The following is a 22,561-nucleotide window of genomic DNA, read 5'->3' on the forward strand; positions in this document are numbered from 1 at the left end:
GCATCTTCCAAAGGCTCCTCCTGTAGCCACGGTATGGGGAAAGGCAGTGGGCAGGCAACAGAGGGGGTACACGGCTTGGGGGTGAGGGCATGGGATTTATTAGCTGGGAGACACTGAGTCCAAGATGTCTATGAGAACCTAGAGAGAAGCCACCTGAGCACCTGAATGTGTGGGCCTTGGGTCTGAAAGCCTCTTCGAGTCAGAATTTGGGGTATGGGGTCAGATGGAGTTCACTGAAACAGAACTTGGGGTCATGTGCTGGTGCTGCATCATAAGCATGTAGATGCCTGGAGAAGGACCCAACATGGAAGGTGGTAGAAATTCCCAAAGACACCTCCCCATGGGCCATCCCCCACTGAGATCACAAAGCCAGTCCACGAGCCCCATAGATTCTTTACCCCAACCCCACATACTGTGATCAGTGGTGTTCTGGCCTCTCTAATCAGATACCACAGATAAACCCAGAAACGGCCCCCTCCCAACCAGCACTGGCCCCCCGTAAGACCCCCGTGGGACACCAATTTCTGATGTCCCAGACCCATTTATAAATTGCTGAACACCCATCTGAATGTCCTCATAACCAATGCCCCAAATTCTGGTTTGGGGAAGCACACTTAAGAGAGGAAAGAGGCAGAAAACAGCCTAAAGTGATTCCGTGAGGACAGGGTGAAGGGACTGGCTGTGTGCTGACAGCAGGCGACGTGCATGACCACTCCAGCTGCCTGCACCCCACGTTCCTGTTCGAAAACCACAATTAACAGACTGTTGCAGGGCAGGACTCAATCATCAAAAATGACAGAAACCCACACACTTCTATATCAAATTGGATTTACATGTTCAAAGAAGTTTTTCTGAAATTTAAACTAACTCCTATCACAAAGGAAGGCGGTACCCTTGGATCTCCCATAAGCAGAGTCAGGTGGACAGCCCAGGAGATGTCCTGGACCCCCGCGAGCACCACGGCAGACTGGGACGGAGGCGCGTTTGCTTTACTGCTCATGTTGCGTATTCAAACAAATACAATACACCCCGTTTTAAAAATGTAAGGCACATAGAAGCGTCTGTGCAGGTTTTGTATTATTTCTAAATTCCTACTGGCTAACAGAAGTATTTCCACTATACAACTGCAACTATCTGGAAACGCACATGATGAATTTTTTGCATGCAAGATACCTGAAACATTATCATATCTTACCTCATGGCACAATTGAACAGTCTCAAATCAAATGTACGTGAATAATGATTATAACTATTGTTACATTTGCAAAAACCTTATCAGCTTATCCACATATGTACAGTTGGGTCCCCGAATGTTAATTATATAAAATCTAAAAGAAGAACAGTATCTGGCTGCATCTGAACCGTTTCTTTAAAGTGAGATTTGGCATTTTAAGTTTTCCTTCTGTAAGTCATGCTGCTATTTGCAAAGGCCAGTGTTATACGATGCTGAAGACCATAGACAGATACTGTTCATATGACACCTGAATCCAGCCGTCCTGATCCGTATCGTAACGCCTGAATATATCGGTCAACCTCTGGGAAAGAAACAACAGGCATTTAGATCTTGATATTTATTAAACAAAAGGAATGAAATGTATTTGGTAAAAAGACATTTAGGAACCAAAGTCACCCATGTCTCCAGACACCCCCACAACTCTGACAGAGACCAGGGCAGGGAGGCATGGGTGGGTATCCCTGACCACCTGTCCATAATGTTGGATGCTGCAGTCTGGTGGGATGGCAGGGCGTGGGGGGATGAATACGGAAAGCTAGTTAAGAGGTCAGGGTGTGGGCTGTAGGCCCAACACATCTATAAACCACAGCCCTGGGTCCTGGCTGAACCCTCTGGCCCCAGGCCCGGTTTCCCAAGTGGTCCAGTGGTGAGCCTGGGTCCTCCCTTCCTACTCTAAGACCAATCTCGTGGGGGCTCTTCCTCGAACACTCACCTCTGCTCCGGCCACTTGCCACTCAGGACACAGGGAAACCAGCCCTGACTCGGGCCCCTCCCTTACACCCAGCTGGTGAAGGCCCACACAGAGAACTGGAAGGGTAGGTCTCCCTGTACCAGCCTCAGGGTCCCTCCTGCCCACCCCACTCCGAGGGCTCCACCTTAGTCTGTTCACGAGCTTGATCCCCCCACAGCAGGTTAGGAGCAGAGGGGAGAGCTCTGCACCCAAGAGCAGAGACAATTAGATGAGCACCGCCCCAGATGAGGGGTGCTGGACAACCACAGTAGGCCTGAGGAATCATACGCGACAAAAGGAAGCAGGCAGAATGCAATTCCCCAGGACAAGAGAAGGACACAGTGCCCAGGGTCATCATGAGAGCAGGCTGGAGCCCGGCCCTCTGGCGGCAGGACAGATGGGGTGCCTGACACAGATGACTGTCCGCTCAGGCGTTAGCCGGGAGTGTCCCAGCACGTGTGAGACACTAACATCAAACCAAATACAAAAACACCAGCAGCAGTTAACTGCAGCTTAAAGAACAAGTCTTCCTTGTACTTCACTTGTATTTTCCCAAGATTTCTACAAATTTTCATGTTCTTTTGTAAAAAATCATTTTCAAAAAGCCTTTCTCTTTTTGTAAAAAGGCAGATGAAGGAAAATATTTTTGAGGATATTTTACTTCTTTAGTCCAGTGTTCAGGGTCACTCAGGAAGGGTGGATGGGACCAGGGACTGGCGGTCAGGCCTCTGGCTCAGCACGGAGCTCGGAGGCAGTGGCTGCTGTAACACTCCTCCTGGCTGGCCTGTCCTCAGCCTAGAGGTGCACGGAGGCACTGGGCGAGCTTCTCGTGGGACTCGGATCGCGTTACCTCAGCTACTGAAAGCCTACACTCGATGACCTTTAAGGATCAGATGTTTACGTATAGGACATAACCTCAAATGAAACTCCAACCCTAAGGTAATTTAGATGCAGACAATAATGAGATTTTTACCACCTTTTTCTAAAGTGTTCAGACAACACTGCAAAAAATGTAACCCAGGCTCTCCAGACCACGGCTGAGATGGGGTAAAGCTCTCCCCATTTCAGAGGAAAGGTTCAAATGTTAACAGATGTGGCTCTCCAACAAGGCCTTGAACCACAGGGACTGGGCTTTTCCCAGACTCACCGTATTTAGCAGGCCACAGAAACTTCAGTTTTACTAATGGGAAAAAAAGCCGAAAAAGTTTCTCAAAATTCCAAATTAAATTTAAAAACCTCAAGCTGTAACCCCAACCTGGATTCAAACTACAAGGACTTCTCTTTATGGAAAAACCATCTGCCTTCCACAAGTGGACTCTGTGTCAGAGTAAGGGCTGGGGTGTTACGGTCACAGAGGTTCTGCATCAAACTGTCCGCCAGCTGGTAACTGTTGAATCTGAGTGACAGGCAGACGAGTTCATCATAGTTCTGTCTCTATTTTTTTTTAATTCGTCATAAAAAAAAAAAAAAAACCTTTGAAAGCGATCTAAGGGTTTATTAGTTCATTGCATTTCTAAGCTTATATCTATATAACCTGGATCCCTACCTAGAGACAGGAGCAGGGGCCTGTGTAGGCACAGCAGGGCAGGCTCGGTTACTCCGGCCCTCCATCTCTGGAAAGGAGGCTCAAGCTCTGCACTTGTTTCTCTCGCAGCTAAAGAAGCAAGGCCGTAGGAGGGAAATGTCAAGTGCCGAGGCCAGCGGCTTCATGAGCTCCGCCGGATGCTGCTTGGCGATGGCTCCAACACCTGAACGAGGAGCTGTGTGCTCAGGAGCCAGCTCCTGTCCTTGGAGCTTACCTCACACAAAAAGCGCACACTAAAGATCACAGTGGAAAATTTACCCACTTCCTCAGGATGAAAATACAACAAAAATACCAGAGTATACATGTAAATAACCCACTTGATTTAGAAAACGTGACCTCATCCGAAGGGACTGCTCTGTAATACAGCTGACCCTTGAACGCAGGGTCAGGGGCAATAAACCCTGGAGCAGTCAAAATCCACGTATAACTCTGATGTCCCAAAATGTAACTACTAACAGCTTACTGTTGACAAAAAGCCTTACCAATTAACAGCCAATTAACACTTATTTTGTATATTATATTATGTACATAATCTTATAATAAAGTAAGTTTGAAAAAAGAAAATATTATTAAGAAAATTGTAAGGAAAATACATTTTCAGCACTATACCATATTTATCAAAAAAAAAAAAGTCTGCCTATGAACAACCTGCATAATTGGGCCGTATGTTGTTCAAGGGTCAGTGGTATTTCCACGGTGAGAAAGAGCACTACTGGCCATACCTCCGTTTAACGGAATAACAACTTCTCAACAGACAAGACTAACTTTTGTAAGCTCCGGAAACTGACTTTACTCCATTAAATCGCTAATTCCAGAATGGCACTTCCCTCTTCCTCTCCTTTCAAGGATACTCCCTGCCTGCTCCACCACTCAGCTCAAGGTGAGCCCCCACGGAGCCCCCATTACCTGCAAGACAATGCAGCCCTGGATGAAGTCGTCAAATGCGATCTGCCCCCGTCCTTGTCTGTCGAACTTGCGAATGAGGATGTCATGAAACTGGTCAGAGAGCCGGTACCCTTGAAGAGGAAAATGAGGATGAACAGAGGACCAGGAGAGCGGACGTTCCCATCAACACCTACGTCCCCCTTCCAAAAGGCCCCACAGCCTCTGACATCAGCTAATAACAAATAACAAATGACCAAGGCTGGGGTGGGAGACTCGAGGTGCAAATTCATCCACATGCACTCTGGGAACGAAGCCATCATTCTGCAATGCTCCCCATCTGCAGTCCTGTGAATGGCTGATGTGAAGACCATCCCATCTTCCTGGAGGGGGTGAGTGTTACCCAGAGGCCAGCGCTGTCAGGCGCAGCAGGTCACTACTGTGAGCTCATTCGTTCACCTCAAGTATACTCATCCCACAGTGCTGCACCCCAAAAATCATCCCACAGGGCACCCAGCTTCATTGTGAAGTTTTCATTTTACAAAAGTTTCATTTTACATTTGAAAGAATGTATCACTGAAGGCTTCCAAATAAACAAAATGTAAAATCAGGGAAGTAGCAGATTCACTTATGGGTACTCCCCTCTACAAATTAGCACACTGACATTAAGAAATGAAAGAATACAAGGAGTAAGGCAGTCTCGTAAAGTGCACAACCACTCGAGGGTCATCAAATATTATGACAAAGAGTCACTGATTCCACCTTCAACTTACTGAATGTCCTAAAAAGATCTCCAACAGGGAGGTGGTTCTGAAGACACGGGGACACAGGGCCACTGGCCTGCGGGACACCCCTTGGGTCCACTCTTAACAAGGACACCTATTTCCTTCCCTCCTAATCCCACTACCTGTGAGACTGTGTTGTCCTTACTTATTCAGGAGACAAGATCCAGGGGCCAAAATATTTTTACTGGTTTTCGGTCCTGTTGGAATCTTTGCGAGGATATATGTACACCTATTATCTGAGTGAATTTCATAGTTAATTACTTGCGTAAACACTTTCCTTAAAAAAAAAAAGATTCAAACATGCACACACATGACAGTACCTTCCAGAGTGGTCAGCATACTCTATGGTTCTGTGACTTAAATCCGGGGCCCCCTTCCCTGCCAGCTGAGTAGAAGACAGGATCCCTGACTTAAAAAAAAGAGACAGCAAGTCCTGGATGGGGGTCACACCCCCAGCCCCTCGCAGTCTCCTCTCCTCACACCCTGGCACCTGTGCCTGTGGACAGGTAAGGAAGAGGCCCAGGCTGGTAAGGGCTGAGCTCATCCAGGGCGTGGACAGCAGAAGACAGCCATCGCTGTGGCAGTCTCCTGCCCAGACATAAACATACAGGATGGACCTCCACAATCTATAGAGACCACGGAAGCAACTTCTATCATCCCTGGGGTTAGCCTCCAATTTCCCTGGTCCTCAATATTACTGTAGCAAGAACAAAACCAACAGAAGTCAGACTAGAAAACAAATGACCAGACTATAAAAGGGACATTTACATAAGAAGCAAAATCTGAGAGCAGACTCTTCTTCTCTAAGAATTTCCTTCAGTGAAAATCCATGTCACGATGACCCCACCCTCGTAAATTAAGAGGAGGTGCCCTCTGGAAATGCAAATCAGAATCACAATGAGGGGGCTCACATCTGTCAGAACGGCTGTTATCAGAAAGACTAGAAACACTGCATGTTGGCAAGGATGTGGAGACAACAGACCCCCATGCACTGTTGGTGGGAATGCAGACTGGCTCAGCCCCCTTGGAAACAGTATGGATGTTCCTCAAAAAGTTAAAAACAGAGCTACCACGTGATCCAATAATCCCACTACTGGATATTTACCCAAAGAACACGAACACACAGATTGGAAAAGGTATCTGCATCCCCACATTCGCTATCCACAATAGCCAGGGTATGGAAGCAGCCCAAGTGACAGACCGACGGATGGACAAAGAAGTGCGGCATGCGTGCACACGTGCGCGTACACACACACACATACGAATATTAGGGAGCCATAAAAAAGGATGAGACCTTGCCATTGGCGATAGGATGGATGGACCTGAAGTGTATTATGCTAAATGAAATAAGTCAGAGAAAGACAAATACCAGATGACTTCACTTATATGTGGAATCTAAAACTAAAACAAACGAATAAACAAAACGGAAAGAGACTCATAAGCACAGAGAACCAGTGGCCAGAGAGGAGGGTTCGGGGGGGTGGGTGAAATAGGTGAAGGGGATTAAGATGTATAAACTTCAGATTATAAAATAAATAAATCCGGGGATGAAAAGTAACAGCATAGGGAATAGAGTCGGTAATACTGTGGTAACGCTATAGGGTGACAGACCGTGACTACACTGGTCGTGGTGAGCGCTGAGTAATGGAGAGCGTTGTCGAATCTCTATGTTGTACACCTGAAACTAACATAACATTTATGTCAGCTATACCTCAATTAAATTAAAAAAAAAAAAATGAGGCGCTCTCTGTGTGCAGCTCCCCCAGTCTGTGACCCTGGTCAGGACCGGCCCCTGTCAGACCTGATGTGCTGGCCGCAGGGCCACACCCTGACCTTAGGAGAAGGGAGTTCTCTCCTGACAACTAACAAGCACAGAAAGCGTGAGACGTGAGAGCTGCCTGATGATCCTACAGCCACCCACCGCCTATTCCCAGCACCCCGCTATGACAGCACACCTTCACAAACCTGGATGCAACCAGTAAGCACCCTCCAGGGGACAGACCTGGGACAGGGCACCAACCCTGTCTATAACCAGCCAACGGCATGGTAAGGGGTGGAGGCTGCTTGTGGACCTGGGTCCACGGCACTGATTTTGGTGAGCAAACATCCACATGTTCCAGGGATGCAGAAGAAAGTGTGTTGGGCTAACACCGCACAGGCCTTGCATTCCTTGGCGCACGACAGGGGACACAGCAAATGCAGCACCAAGTCGGTAATGGCTGACATGAGTGACGACTGGGTCGTTTTCATCAGAAAGCACTGAGCTGGCCTCGTGGTTGCCAGAGGCTGGGCAGAGGGAGCGGGAGCTGCCCGTGCCTGACTACCTTCCCCACAAGGGGGGACTGCACTGTGTGGGGGGTACACTCCTCACACACTTCCTTACTTCCAGCTCTCTGTACCTGGCACACAGCACATACCAGACATGAGTTTAAACAAGGAATACGTGAGCTATCATAGGCAGCACGTGGGCCTGTGAGAGTGACCCAGTGCAGCCAGCGCTGAACCAGAATCTTTGCTTCAGTTACTACTGAAAATCTTCTAAAATTATTAACTCTTGACAAGGATAACAATGTCCCTTTTTGGAGAAGGCCTCCGAAATCAAGAACCAATCACAGGAAGAGACTGACGAAATGCTGTAGCAGAGTAGTATTTACTTTCTCCAGAAAACGTCTGGAAGTCAGGGAGGAGCCCAGCCCCAACCAGCCTGAGGCCTACCGGCTCCTGACCTCAAGGCCTGGCCACATGACCTCCATGACCCTGAAGCCGTAGCAGGGACTCGGAGGCCAGAGAGGCCTGGGCACTGCCTGCCTCAGAGCTCCCACCATGAGCTGTAAGGACCCAGTGGGTCACTGGCACGAAGTAAAGAGAGGGCTCTGGGCCTGACAACGTTAGAAAGTGCCATGTCCCCTGACATCTGAGGTCATTTGTCTGGACTTAATTCACAGGACCCAGGTTCCTCCCAAGCTGTCCTAGGCCCAGCCAGGCCTCCAGTTCCTTCCAGCCCCAGGACCACTCTCTGTAGAAGGCTGTCACCATTCCTCCCAGCCCTTCCATACGGCCCAACCTGTCCCCCAACCTAAGGGCAGAGCAAAGTCAGCTGGTTTCCCAGTACCAACGCAGAGAACCTGAGATCAAGTCCTGCCCTAATCTTGACCCACACCTAGTGAGTGAGCTGAGAACACACACTTCCTATGGAGTCCCACAGCCTCTAACTGAACACCACAGGCACTCATAAGGCAAGAAAGGAAAGAGAAAGAGAAGACAGTCATAAAGGGCATGCCCACAGGAAAAATGGGAGAAGGGTAGAAGTTAACACATTAACATGAGAACTGAGACGTACTTTGTATTATTAAAACTCAAAACACCTAGAAGCTCATTAGTATAACAACATAGTACATCATAGAAAAAATAGTACATTATAAACTAACTTGCTTGATTTTTTTCGAGAAGGTATTCTTAAGCAGCCTTTCAAGCAAAATGTAGCAGGGGTTTTGTAATAGGGCCTCAATAAACAGAGGGCTGAGTGAGATCACCCCAAACACACCAGAATCTGGGTGTAACTCCCACAAGCCTTGCACAAGTTCTCCATGTGTTTCCTCTGAACACAAAAAAATCCCAACCTCCTCTCAGACCCACGCACCAGCATCAGAAGGCCCACTGACCCACTCTGGAAAGGCTGTGCAGACACTCCTGGTGGCACGGCACACTTGGGCTGACACGCACTTGAGAACAGGAGCTTGCACACCTACCAACGCTATGCCTGAGGCACACGAATGGCACTGCCACTTACAGAATCATCTCTTACAAGGATCTGATCGTCTTGCTGTGTATTGTGACGTACCACAAATGATAAGCTGCCTGACACTTTATTTTCACTTATTCACGTGAAACTGTTTCCAAAGCCACTGCATTCTCAATGTGCGTGTCACATCACTCCATTTCACAAAAGACAAATGATTGCATAGCCCGTACCTCATTTTGGATGGAAAAAAAACACATAAAGTCTCCATGTCAAATATAAGCCTTCATGATATAAATAATATTAAAGCATAAATCTGTATGTCAATAAAAATTTCATAGTTAAAAAAATCAGTAAATTGAGGGGTGCCAGGGTCACTCAGTGGGCTAAGCATCTGACTCTTGATTTCAGCTCAGGTCATGATCTCAGGGCTGTGGGGACCCCAAGTCAGTCTCCGCGCTGGGCATAGAGCCTGCTTAAGATTCTCTCTTTCCCTCTCCCACTGCCCCCTCCCCCACTCTCAAAAAAAAAAATCAGTAAATTGAACAAAGTGAAAAAACGTTAATGACACCAAAATGGCCTCCAAAATGAAATACGCTACACAATCAAGATAAGTGAATTACCAAAACCTGAGAGTGCTTGCTTGAGCTCGTTCTTGTCAATCATCCCAGAGTTGTCCCTGTCATAGGTGCGGAAGACGTTCTGCCAGTCTGTGATGTACTTCCAGACGCCAGTGAACTCGCTGAAGTTCACGCCAGCCTTGTTCTCTCGGTCAAACATAGCTGAGACAGAAAGGAACGTCAGTGGCACGCAGCGGCTGGCATCTCAAGGTCAGTCAGCAAGAAACTCAATCCTGGCACAGCCACTCCCACACTTCCCTCAGGGCAGACCGTGCTTAGCCAGCAGATGCCCAACTGTTGCTAAGAAATGCTCATTCGTTGAATGGGAGGGCTGGATGTCCTCTGCCGGGTGGTTACCCAGACACAGCCCCTAAACCGCCTTAGACGTGAGGCACACGGTAAAGAGGAAAGTGCAAGAAAACACACTTGGCAGAGACACAACAGAAATAATGCTTGACACGGAAGTAGCCTCTATAGAAACATGATGCCTGGAGGGTGCTCTTGCTTCGTCAGGAAGAATCGGAGGTTCAGAGTGAAGCAGCCACCTCCACTCCCCCAGCTCCTAGTTCAGCTCCTTTCTCCAAGAGGACCTACAACCACAGTGCAGGCCCACTCCAGGGAGAAAAAGACTCTACTGGCTTTAGATTTTTGGTTTTTTCAGTAAGACCTGCTTTTCATTAAAAAAAAATCAGCCTAGGAGTGCCTGGATGGCTCAGTCGGTTAAGCCTCCGACTCTTGATTTCAGCTCAGATCATGATCTCAGGGTCATGGGATCCAGCCGTGTTGGGCTCCATGCTCAGCGGGGAGTCTGCTTCTGTCCTTTTCTCTCTCTCTCCTCCAAATACATACATACATAAATCTTTGAAAAAGAAAAAAAATCAGCCTAATACCAGGTTCAAATATGAAAGAACCTATAATGGCATTTACATATAATGGCAAAATGGCTAAAAATATATATAAAAACACTGTCTGAACTCCTGCTACCAAGAAAATGACAAACCATTTGGTCTTTTTTCACATAAAGAAGCCAATAGAAGACTGAAACAGGAGAGCTCTTGGCTGCTCAGAAGTACATCGTAAGTCAGCGAAAGCTCACGTAAGGGAAAAATCAGGTCAGAAACTGAGCATCAGTGTTTCCACCAGTCAACAACTGTGCAAGATACGGGGGGTGTGTGAAATGCGCTGGTCCTGTATGTACACGAACTCTGCAGAACCGGGAACTCAAGCTGAAGTGCTCGGCCAGGAGGGCAGGGTGAAGGGGGACAGGCAGAAAGCACACCTGCGTGCAAGGACAGGTGTCTGCCTGCACAGGCGGGAGAACGGCACCTTTACTTACATATGATTGACCTGACAGTCACTGGATTAAATGGAGTCCATGTGCCTGAAAATAAATGACAGGAAACACAGTCAGAGAAAACCGTTTTCACAGCAAGCTCTAAGACTCTCATCTGTAACGTCAGTAGCTAACGACAGTAACTTGCTGATCAACGAAGACCATGGCACCACAGTTCTCAGCAGGGACATTGTTCCCAGGGGACATTTCTGGTTGCCATGACCACTGGGAGCTGTAAGCATGTCGTCGTTGGGGTCCCGTCCCGCAGGAGTCCCTCAGGCCCCAACAGACATATATTCAAAGCTGTTTATAGTGACATGAGGCCAGGGGCTCACTCTCGTTTACTACATAAACAAGATATGGTTTTATAGCTTTTTTTGTTTTTTGTTTTTTGTTTTTAATAGTGTGGATCCCAACAAGGGGCCTGAACTCAGAACCCTGAGGATCAAGACCCGAGCTGAGCTCAAGCGTCAGATGCACACAACTGAGCCACCCGGGTGCCCCTGGTTTTACGGCATTTGAACATACGCTCTATTTTCCAGAAATACAGCCACCAGGTAAGTTGAGAAGCATACTCAAAAACATACCATAAAACCATGTCTTAAAAATTTTCTCCTAAAATTACAGTCTGGGCATCACTTAATTTTCCTTGAGAGTGTGATTCACTTTGGAATAATAATGGGGATATTATCAGATATTTGTTATAAAGGGGATTGTTGAATCTGATAGAACCATTTATCAACTGATAATGAAATGTTCACTAGATACCTTTATGCCCCAAAATCTGTTTTCAGAGCGATTTATACCCTTATCAATTTTTATACTCACTAAAAACAAAGTACAAAAATATTTTTAATGTTGGAGGGAAAGCTGTGTCCCTCCCCCACATCCCACTTCTATAAAATCCCATATTTTCTTCTTTATATGAAACTGTTTTTGTTTCCATTCCACCTCCCCCACTCACAGAGACCCATCCCCTGACCTCACATAAAGTGACCTTTTGCTCAAGTCTGAGGCCTACTTGGAGGTGGGCAGTGGGCAGGAGAGTCTGAAGGGTACTGCCCCTTACACTCTGCTACACTGGGCTTCCCGCCGCAGCTCACGAGGGCCAAGCCCACTCGATTCACGGCTCATGCACACACTTCTCCACACACCTCAAGTGTGGCCTCCCTGCACCGTCACCTCTCCCCACACTCCCCCAACCCCTACGTTAAAACCACCTGCTGTACCAGCTCGTGTTTGAGCTTCCCCTTCGGAACATCTGGAACCATAATTACTCAGTGAAGGCTGCTCTTCCCCTGAAGGCAGGGGCACACACGGGGCTAGATAAGCATCTTCTGCAGGCTTCAAGACGTCCGTGGGGCAAGGGTGGACAGAAGCCTGTTTATAAAGCTATTAGGAAAGGTATTATTGAAAACTATGTTAAAGAGAACCCAACAGAAAGGAAAATAAACACAGAGAGGGTCATTTCTTGGCTGTTTGTTTTTCCCTCCTCCACACCTAGCTGCTGCTAGCACTGAACTGCTATCCCACAGGAGACAGCCAGCTCTGACTAGAAGGCTCAGGAACCCAATGCACCTGTTGGAGCTGTTCCCTGGCCCTCTTTTCCTGTCTCCCCTCCACCTGATACAGGCTGATGAACCCTCAATAAGTGAAAGTGAGGGCACCCCCCCCCCCCAGTCCATGCTGACTGTGAGCAGAAGCATCATGGGGCCATCTCTGCAAATGACTTGGCCAGAGAAGTTTGAAACAAAAGCAACACAAGTGCAACAGTTAAGTAATGTACAAACACGCACATCTGCTGTGGTGAGGGCCCAGTGCCACCTGGACAGGCATGCAGGGAATGCCTACAGAGGGTGCATCCCTGAGCTGGCCCAGGGGAACCAGCGCCCATACTGGAGGATTCTAGGATGGCAGCGGTCCCAGGCTCAGCAGAGCAACAGGTCATCCTGGGCTGAGTCAAGGATGGAGAGAGGTGGCCCTCTAGCACGAGACGCACAGGTTTTCTGCAGGGCTGTTGTGCAAGGGAACGTGGAGGCAGGCTCCTCTGCTCATCCTTCTTGTTACCCAAATGGGGCCTGATTCTCCAAAGAAACCAAGGGATAATAACAGCCAATAGTTAATTGACTATTTATCATGTACAGGTCCTGTGGCCTGGGTCTCAGACTAAACAACAAAGCTCAAACAACCCACAGTGAAGCCGAAATACTGCAACATGTGGACATTTAATATTTCAAATATATTAAGTGTTAAATGCACCTGAGTGTCACCTGAAAATCTAAGTAGTTTATAAAACAGTTTTCTGCAAGAAAACACAGTGTAGTGCAAATAACCAATATTTAACATAGCTCACTGAAAACAGAGGGTACATTATACAGGTAGACTTTTCTCACAAGCCCTACACCCCTAGTGATCCTCTATCCCAGATTTTCTGGGCCATCCCTAATTCCAAACATTCTTGTCTGCTTTTCCCAGACACTAACATGTTTGGATGTCAGAACCACTCATCCTGAGAAAGACTTCTTGTCAGATTTTCACTTAGAAATGCATGATCACTGTACCTAAAAGTCCTGCTTTAATTTCATCTTAAAGAACTGAAGAAAATAGAAACCTGATTTTCCATGTAAATTTAGTACACTTTTTTGCCCCATAATTAGAGAACAGTGCTAAAAGCTTTAAGCAACCCTAAGCGAATGACGACAGCCTAGGGAACCATCTATAGCTGCAGAGGTAGAGACAGTGCCCATCAGGACGCTCTATCTTTTTCCCACTTAACCCTCAAGCACGCAAATGATTGCAGGAATCCCCATTCTCGAAGGGGGAAAAACCCATTCTGCTCTGTGATAATGTGTTGTCTTTCTACTCTCCAAAGAGTTTTCTTTCTTGAAATTATGTCCTGTTAACCACAAGCTTAAATGTTGGCTTCAGTGAGTGGATGAGGGTTAAGACTTCATGACATCTAGCATTTGCACAACTGAGATACCTAACTACTTGGGCTTTGGGGGCAATAAATAAATAAATAAATAATATTTAATAATAAAAATAAAAATCAGACTTTTTAAAAAGGTCATCGCTGGTGATCTCTTCCCACTTCCCTTCATCAGACCAGGAACTCCCGGCCTTCCTGGGCTTCTCTGCCAACGGAAGGGGTGTAGCAAGTCCTGAGGCCGGGCACACAGCACTGGCGTTCAACGCACAGAACCTGCAAGACTCTGGTCCCTCTTCAGGGTCAGCAGAATTCCACACTTGACCATTTTTCTTCAATTAACGGCTTCAAATAGCACAGCCAGAAATACGGCCTTTCTGAAGAGCAATCTAAATACTGATCAACAGCATTAATGATGCCTATAGCCCTTGATATGATAAATGTCACTTCTAGAAACTGGTTCTAGGAAATTTGGAGTCAAATTACTACAGTATTTATGTTAATGAAAATTAGAAACAATCCACATGACTATTAGTGAAACACTGTAACCTCAATCCCGGTAGATACATTGTCCCCCAGTTCTGAACCAGGCAGATGCACGATCTGGTGAACTGGGGCTTGACTCAAGGGGGAAAAGGATCTAAACTTCCAGTCTTCCTATCTTTACATCCAAAGAAACTGGGGCCAGAAGCGCGATGCGCCCAAGGTTACAGAGTAACTTGGAAGTAAAGCCAGGTCCGCCAAATCCTAACTTTCTTTTGTTTCTATCTGAAACTCTGGCTGGGCGTGTTTCTGGAAAGAGCAGACAGGATAGGCTGTACCAAGGGTCCTCAAGAACACCCTCGGGCTCCATGACTCACAAAGACACTCAGTTTGTTACAATGAAAGGACAGAGTAAAACCAGCAGGGAAAAGGCACCAGGAGAAGTCCAGTGGACACGAGTGCAGCCCAGGACATGCTTACTCCTCCAGCTACAAGCTGGAAGGACACAGGCCAAGTGCTGTCCACTAGGGAAGCTCCCGCGTCTAAAGTCCAGGGTTTCTCTTGGGAGTCCATCATGGAAGCTCCAAATACCCAGAGGGCATAAAATCATCCTGTTATTATCAACTATCTAGGCAAACAGGTATCACACAGCTCGAGGCCCTTGGTGGACAAAACACTCAGTCAGAACATCGCAGGAGGCAGCCCGCCATCAAAGCCCTTCCTGGGAAGGAGCAGGCTCTGAGCAATCCAGGCCTGCTGAGCCAGTCCTTCCCCACACACAGGCAGAAGGAAGCTGCAGGTAAATCTCAAACGGCCCCTCCTGCGTCAGCAGCAGCAAACACCCTTGCCCACAAAACTGAGCCTGTGGGGGCAGAAGCAGTGTTGGGATCAGAAGCACGGTCAGCAGGGGACTATCTATCTGCTTGTATGGTCTGATTTCCCCCATTTCTTCTTAACATGGGATCCCCAAGACAGCTGGAACTCTATTTTGATAAAAATACCTTAGGAAGAATATATGAATTATTATCTTTTAAAATGCAGCTAAAAAAAACGTCTCCACAAAATACCTGATAGGTTATGTGAAGGCAAACCTGCAGAAGCACAAAAAAGAGGCTTGAGCAAAATTAAATTCCCATAATTCCAAGAAATACTGTGCAAGTTGAAAAAAAAAAAAAAAGGTACCAAGCTGAAGATAGTTTATGACAAGTCATTTCAAAAAGAAGGCAAGAGAACAGTCTTCTGTCTTTCTTCATACCTAGTAACCACATACCTCCCTGAGAGCAGCCAATTTTAGAAGCTTTCCTATGGAAAAAAGTCTTATAAAGGACTCAGTGTATGGGACCCACAAGTACTCTTTCAGGATGGTTTCAACTACATTTTAGCAGAGAGCACACACACACAGATTTAATTAAAGTGAGAAACCACACAAGTTGGAAACTTCAGTTTTCCCACCAGTAATAGACTAAGTAAACCAATGTCCTGAAACAGCCTAATAGTCCAGTTCTAATATGAAAACAGAAACCCATTCCTGAGAGAAAAATTAGAAGTCAAAATAATTTCAACTGCATCAGCTATCGGAAGTCAAGGGGAGCAAAGAGGACAAAGACGGGCCCATCCAGGGGCCAGTTTCTGTGCACACACTGCAACTGTGCAGAGGAGGCCAGCCTGGCCTTCTCTCATGGGGCGGACAGTCTGGTGGCCAGAGAAAGCTACAACAGCGACCACACAGAGCAGGACCGCAGGGTGCCAAAGACAATGCAGCGATGCCACACTGGCTCAACAGGCAGGAGATCTGAACTCCGGACGTACACGGCTTCAGCTCCCATCAACAGAAGGCAGGCACTCTACGCAGAAGGCATATAGACCCCACGGAAGGGGGTGGACAACACCATGGAGATGGGGGAAGACACCGGGGCTCAGCGTACTGAGTGCCTGTGAGAAGTAAGCCCACAGCACAACGTGAGCAGAAGCACCGCGGGCACCAGCAGCACACATGTGGGTTTAGATCCTGGCTCTACAGCCTGAGAGCTGTAAGGGGTAACTCAGCAAACGACAGTAACACCGACTCTGGGAATCGGCATCATTAATACCTGCTCCACTGCAGAAAGAGCTTACAGAACTTTATAAGGATATCCACGGTGGCGCAAAAACGAAGGACACTGAATGGGAAGGGAAAGTAGGAGGATAAGAAAGTAGGGGAGCTAAGACCAGGTTGGTAGAATTGACCTCTCAAAATTCTAAATTTTCTAAATGCTAGTGGCAAATCACCAATTTAAATTTTTTAGCAGCTAATTTGAAGAGGAAAATGTAATTGGGTAAAAGATTCAGGGTCAATAAGATATAAACAAAACAAGACAAAACAGCCGCCACAGGCGCTTAGAACACCAGAGGCACCATGCTCCCAGGGAGAAGGAGACGGCTGCCTCCCGGCATCCCTGGCATCCCGGGCACAGAGGGGGCGGTGGCTGCAGTGCCTGCCCTCTCCAGGTTAACAGTGACTACCTGCTGCATGGGGCCAGTTCTTACATGCCTCCAACGAAAGCCAAGGGAATCCCACTCAATACCAGTGCTTCCACAAGGGCCAGAGACAGTCCAGACCATGCTTACTAGTTGGGTTCAACCAGGTATTGATTTCAAAGTATCCCAGCAACGGTGAACAAAACATTGGCAATTGTTAAAATTCGCTCTCTTTTAAACAGGTTCCTGGTGGATATTTAGTAGAAGCTGAGCCCAAGATTACGCTGTGACAAAGACCTGTACTCTTTAACCACCAGGTGAACTAAGGGCAGCACTGACAGCCTCTAGTGAAAATACAGGAGCCTAACCCTACAGATCAGAATAGGTCCCGCTACCACACCCCCAGGGCTCAAACAGCCATGCTGAGATTAGGTCTGCAAGTGCCCAGCACAGAGCCTACACACAACGGGTGTTCACTAAGTGGTAACTATCATCATCACCATCCCCTGAGCTGGCTCCCCAGCCAGTAACAATACTACTACTATACTCTCAGTGACAACACCAAACCCTGCTATGTGCCAGGCACTGTACCAAGCACTGTGCATGCATTTCCTCCATCCACCCACCCAGAAAGATCAAGTCCTTGCCCAAGGTCACATTCCTAGAACTGGTAGAGTGAGGATTTGAATCCAGACAGGAACCCCCAGGGTGGAGACCATCATGATAATGAGGTCAGTGTGACCATCACTCCCGGTGCAGGTTTCACACAAACCCCAAACCTGGGTGGCACTTTCAAAACTTCAAGCAAACAGACAAAAAGATGTCCAAATGGGTCATGAATTGGTCCTCACTTACTGGAAAAGAACTCAGAAGGAATGCCTGCAAAGCATGACTCCTGAGGGCACTCTCACTGCAGTGGCTAACCCTCTGTAACATATGATGTGAGACATCTGTCTGGTCAACAATTAGAAAGTGTTTTTGTTCTTTGAGAGAGAGAGAGAGTGCACACACTTGCGGGGGGGAGGGGAGGCTCGATCTCACGACTCTGAGATCATGACCTCAGCCGAAATCAAGAGTCAGACATTTAACTGACTGAGCCACCCAGGTGCCCCAACACTTAGAAAGTTTTAAGCCAGATCATAGCCTGCTGGATTCCAGCTTGTTCTGACATCTTCCTAGTAGTAACCCTGTCTTCTCCTCTAAGTGTAACGCAAGCCCTGGAGACACAAAAAATGGAAAGGGGTTAATCATAAGAGAAGAATCAAGCAGGCACAATCATCAAAGCAGCAGTAAAGAGATTTCTTAGTTTCCCAAACACAGTTACATAAATCACACATGAAGTCATACACCAGTATCTGCATCGCATGTACTAAATACTGGAAAAAGAAGTCAGTAGTGGCTACCGTTTTTTAAACGTATTAATCTGCAAATACAAATCCTGCACTTCATGCAAACCGGGAGGCAATGAATAGAGTAACACTAAATGCCTGGCATGTGCCCAAAAGGAGGGCAGGCCTACTCCTTTAACCACCTGATAGCGAGTCCCGTGAGGCAGTGCCGGCATCCTTACTCTTTCTAGAACATGAAACTGCTTCCCACTAATAAAAATGAGTCTTCCTACATTTCCAAGCAATCCCTTTTCTACCTTAAATGGCACATCTCTGGAAAGACCAGCTACAAATCTAAGAATCAGAACAGGCAGTGGCATCTAAGGGACTTTTATAAAGGGCAACACAGCCAAGTATTTAATGACGTAAAAGATCTCAAACAGTACCTCCACGGATTAATCACACTGCAACAGCAAGAACAGAACTCCATGGAGAACCCACAACACACCGCCACACAAGAGCTATGATCCTGTAACCCTGTCTGAACACCTCATATTCCCCCACTCATAAGACCCCCTTCCCACAATCCAACTGCCAGCGCCACACCTCCAACATCCCAATCACTTCCCCATGGTGCCCCAGCACTTTGATGACCCTCTCCAGGGAAGTCACAAAGCTGGACTACCTTCAACATACCTCAAATGTATCTGCTGCACAAAGCTAAGCTTCCTACCCTTCCCCTAAACCTGCACCCCAACCTCCATTTCTCAAGAAGCGCTTCCCTGCACTAGTCCTAGCTTAGCAAGGCACTTAGGGCAGGATATCACTTGGCAAAATAAATCAGAAGCACCTCCACCACATGCCAGGAATAACAGTTAGGCCTTAATTAACTCCTCTGTACTTGGAAAAAGAAGTTGTTTACTACAGGTGGGTCAGGCTCAAAGTTCAGTAGAAGTCCTGATCGCCAGGTCCCACTCACCGTTGGATAAGGCCTGCTGAAGCTCGTTGTCCGATATCACCCCGCTCCTGTCTTTATCAACCCTACAAAATCAAGACCAGTTAAGCTGGTGATTAAAAGGGCAGAACAAGCAAAACGTGGCAAAGCATAACCTGTATGTAACTCCTTGCATCAGTCCTGCGTTCACCCTGGCATGCTCCTTCCCAGGGACCTTCCACTGTGCTCAGCTAGGGTGTCTCACTCCCACATTCTGCTGGGCAATAAAGACCCCGCAGAGCACCTTCTCGTCCTCAGCACTCCACCTGCCAAAGTCCAAGTCAGTTCTCCCCAGAGAGACGGAACCAATTCTGTCTGTCTCTCCTTACACTTTCTCCAGCTTTCTCCTTCGTTTTCCCCTGGCCAGTCCGAATTCCACCCACACCAGTTTTTCTCCTTCCACAAACAGCAAAAAGACCGCCTCAGACAAGTCCTCTCCTGGCCATGAGTCATCTGAGTCTCGGTCACTCATTCACGTGGAACGAAGGACGACCTGGGACAGAAGGCGCTGCAGTTACAGTCACCAGCTTCTTTCTCTACCGCTGGCACTGTAACAGCGCTGAAGAGTCTGTGTTTCTGTTTACCTCAAGCATCCCCAGGAGACCCTCCAGGAGCAGCAAGCCCCTCAGCGGTGGGGTCTTGGCTGTCGCAGGGGAAGGGGTGTGGCTGCGACCCCTGAGCATCTGCAGCGGGCTCAGGCTCGAAGGGGCCCCGGCGGGAGGGAGGTGCCCAGGGGGCAGCAGCAGAGAGCTGGGGGTGTCCGGCGGGAGGCCGGGGAGAGATCTAATGGAGCCAGGATGGAGGCCTGGGTGACGAGAGAACGAACGGAAGCAGGAAGGAGGCAAGGGGTAAGACCAAAGGAGCCAGGAAGGAGGCCGAGGAAAGACTGGAGGGACCCGCCAGGAAGGAGCCTGAGGGAGGCGGGAAGAAAGCCAGGAAGGAGGCCAGGGGAGGGCGGAGGGAAGCCAAGAAGGAGGCCGGGGAGAGGACGGAGGGAAGCCAGGAAGGAGGCCAGGGGAGGCGGGAGAGAAGCCAGGAAGGAAGCCAGGAAAGAGGCCGCAGGGGGTCGGGGGAGCGGGAGGGAAGCCAGGAAGGAGGCCGGGGGAAGCCGGTGGGAAGCCAGGAAGGAGGCCGGGGGAGGCCGGTGGGAAGCCGGGGGGGGGGGGGGAGGCCGGTGGGAAGCCAGGAAGGAGGCAGGGGAGAGGCCGGGGGAGGCCGGTGGGAAGCCGGGAAGGAGGCCGGGGGAGGCGGGAGAGAAGCCAGGAAGGAAGCCAGGAAAGAGGCCGCGGGGGGTCGGGGGAGCGGGAGAGAAGCCAGGAAGGAGGCCGGGGGAGGCGGGAGAGAAGCCAGGAAGGAAGCCAGGAAGGAGGCCGGGGGAGGCCGGTGGGAAGCCAGGAAGGAGGCCGGGGGAAGCCGGTGGGAAGCCAGGAAGGAGGCTGGGGGGGAGGCCGGTGGGAAGCCAGGAAGGAGGCAGGGGAGAGGCCGGGGGAGGCCGGTGGGAAGCCGGGAAGGAGGCCGGGGGAGGCGGGAGAGAAGCCAGGAAGGAAGCCAGGAAAGAGGCCGCGGGGGGTCGGGGGAGCGGGAGAGAAGCCAGGAAGGAGGCCGGGGGAGGCGGGAGAGAAGCCAGGAAGGAAGCCAGAAAGGAGGCCGGGGGAGGCCGGTGGGAAGCCAGGAAGAAGGCCGGGGGAAGCCGGTGGGAAGCCAGGAAGGAGGCTGGGGGGGAGGCCGGTGGGAAGCCAGGAAGGAGGCCGGGGGAGGCCGGTGGGAAGCCAGGAAGGAGGCCGGGGGAGGCCGGTGGGAAGCCGGGGGGGGGGGGGGGGGGGAGGCCGGTGGGAAGCCAGGAAGGAGGCAGGGGAGAGGCCGGGGGAGGCCGGTGGGAAGCCGGGAAAGAGGCCGGGGGAGGCGGGAGAGAAGCCAGGAAGGAAGCCAGGAAGGAGGCCGCGGGGGGTCGGGGGAGCGGGAGAGAAGCCAGGAAGGAGGCCGGGGGAGGCGGGAGAGAAGCCAGGAAGGAAGCCAGGAAGGAGGCCGGGGGAGGCCGGTGGGAAGCCAGGAAGGAGGCCGGGGGAAGCCGGTGGGAAGCCAGGAAGGAGGCTGGGGGGGAGGCCGGTGGGAAGCCGGGAAGGAGGCCGGGGGAGGCGGGAGAGAAGCCAGGAAGGAAGCCAGGAAAGAGGCCGCGGGGGGTCGGGGGAGCGGGAGAGAAGCCAGGAAGGAGGCCGGGGGAGGCGGGAGAGAAGCCAGGAAGGAAGCCAGGAAGGAGGCCGGGGGAGGCCGGTGGGAAGCCAGGAAGAAGGCCGGGGGAAGCCGGTGGGAAGCCAGGAAGGAGGCTGGGGGGGAGGCCGGTGGGAAGCCAGGAAGGAGGCCGGGGGAGGCCGGTGGGAAGCCAGGAAGGAGGCCGGGGGAAGCCGGTGGGAAGCCAGGAAGGAGGCTGGGGGGGAGGCCGGTGGGAAGCCAGGAAGGAGGCAGGGGAGAGGCCGGGGGAGGCCGGTGGGAAGCCGGGAAGGAGGCCGGGGGAGGCGGGAGAGAAGCCAGGAAGGAAGCCAGGAAAGAGGCCGCGGGGGGTCGGGGGAGCGGGAGAGAAGCCAGGAAGGAGGCCGGGGGAGGCGGGAGAGAAGCCAGGAAGGAAGCCAGGAAGGAGGCCGGGGGAGGCGGGAGAGAAGCCAGGAAGGAAGCCAGGAAAGAGGCCGCGGGGGGTCGGGGGAGCGGGAGGGAAGCCAGGAAGGAGGCCGGGGAGGCGGAGGAGAACGCAGCGAAGGCCGGTGGAGTCTCATAAGCGCCCGGTGGCGCCAGGCCTCACCTCTGGAAAACGTTCCACAGGAAGCTCTGGTCCGGCAGCGCCGCGCCTCCAGCTGGGCCGGCCCCTGGGCCCGGGCGGTAGGAGTAGGCGGCCATGGGCCCAGGCACAGCGCTGGGCTGAGGGACCCCGGAACGCGAGAGGCCCGGGGCGGCGCCACTTCCGCCTCTGCTGGGGAGGGGCCTGGCACTAACGCCACTTCCGGGGGCACAGGAAGGCGGTGTCACCCCAGGGGCAGCCCCGGGGGCGGGCCCAGTGCTGCCGAGCCCCTCGCGGCCCCGTTGCTAGGCGACGGCCGGGCCGGGGCTGTGCGGGTGCGCGCGGCGTTCTCCGGACTCGCGCACTCGCGCACTCGCGCACCGTGTGCGGAGGGCGCTCAGCCGCGGGGCAGAGGACAGGGCGCGCGGAAGGGGCTCCCCTCGCACCAAAAAGTGCTGGAATCGAGTGTGACCGAAGGGAAGAACACGCTTTTCCGAGTGTTTGGGTCTCCCCGTGCGTCGTCGCGTGGTGTCAGCTGCCCCTCTCCGGCGGCCCCGCCCGCTGGGGAGTCCCTGCCAGCTTCGGGGCGGTGGGTTGTGCGGACCGCAGGGCCGGGCCCACCCCCTGGAGAGCACCCCCCGCCCCAGGACGCGGGTGCGGCCACACCGCCGGCCGGCGGCCGCGCGCACCGGGTT

The 22,561-nt window shown here is 50.5% G+C and overlaps 1 protein-coding gene across 5 annotated transcripts; it reads right to left on the minus strand.

Moving 5' to 3' along the window:
- Positions 1-983: 983 nt before the first annotated feature.
- PDCD6 (programmed cell death 6) lies at positions 984-22,080 on the minus strand. 5 transcript variants are annotated; one of them, XM_045808033.2, is made up of 6 exons: positions 21,891-22,076; positions 19,082-19,143; positions 10,912-10,956; positions 9,585-9,737; positions 4,456-4,565; positions 984-1,535 (listed from the first exon to the last, which is right to left on the minus strand). In XM_045808033.2, the coding sequence occupies exons 1-6, from the start codon at positions 21,983-21,985 to the stop codon at positions 1,437-1,439; spliced, it is 564 nt and encodes a 187-aa protein (XP_045663989.1). In that variant the 5' UTR covers positions 21,986-22,076; the 3' UTR covers positions 984-1,436. The 5 variants fall into 5 exon arrangements, with proteins under 5 accessions (XP_045663989.1, XP_045663988.1, XP_087724132.1 ...); XM_045808032.2 differs by having other exon boundaries at positions 9,579-9,737; positions 21,891-22,074; XM_045808035.2 differs by lacking the exon at positions 984-1,535 and adding an exon at positions 1,542-3,618 and having other exon boundaries at positions 21,891-22,080.
- Positions 22,081-22,561: the final 481 nt, after the last annotated feature.

The sequence above is a fragment of the Ursus americanus genome, chromosome 15 (genome assembly GCF_024610735.1).
Source record: "Ursus americanus isolate L20-20 chromosome 15, mUrsAme1.1.p, whole genome shotgun sequence".
In the NCBI taxonomy this organism is placed as follows: Eukaryota; Metazoa; Chordata; class Mammalia; order Carnivora; family Ursidae; genus Ursus; species Ursus americanus.

What these genes read in the sequence shown, in the direction of transcription:
- PDCD6 (XM_045808032.2), bottom strand. Translation starts at nt 21,985, where the DNA reads ATGGCCGCCTACTCCTACCGCCCGGGCCCAGGGGCCGGCCCAGCTGGA. An exon ending in GCAAGCACTCTCAGGTTTTG is followed by an intron (nt 4,566 to 9,578) that starts GTAATTCACTTA and finishes TTCCTCTTCAAG; the next exon opens with GGTACCGGCTCTCTGACCAG. An exon ending in AGGGCTGCATTGTCTTGCAG is followed by an intron (nt 1,536 to 4,455) that starts GTAATGGGGGCT and finishes TTTCTTTCCCAG; the next exon opens with AGGTTGACCGATATATTCAG.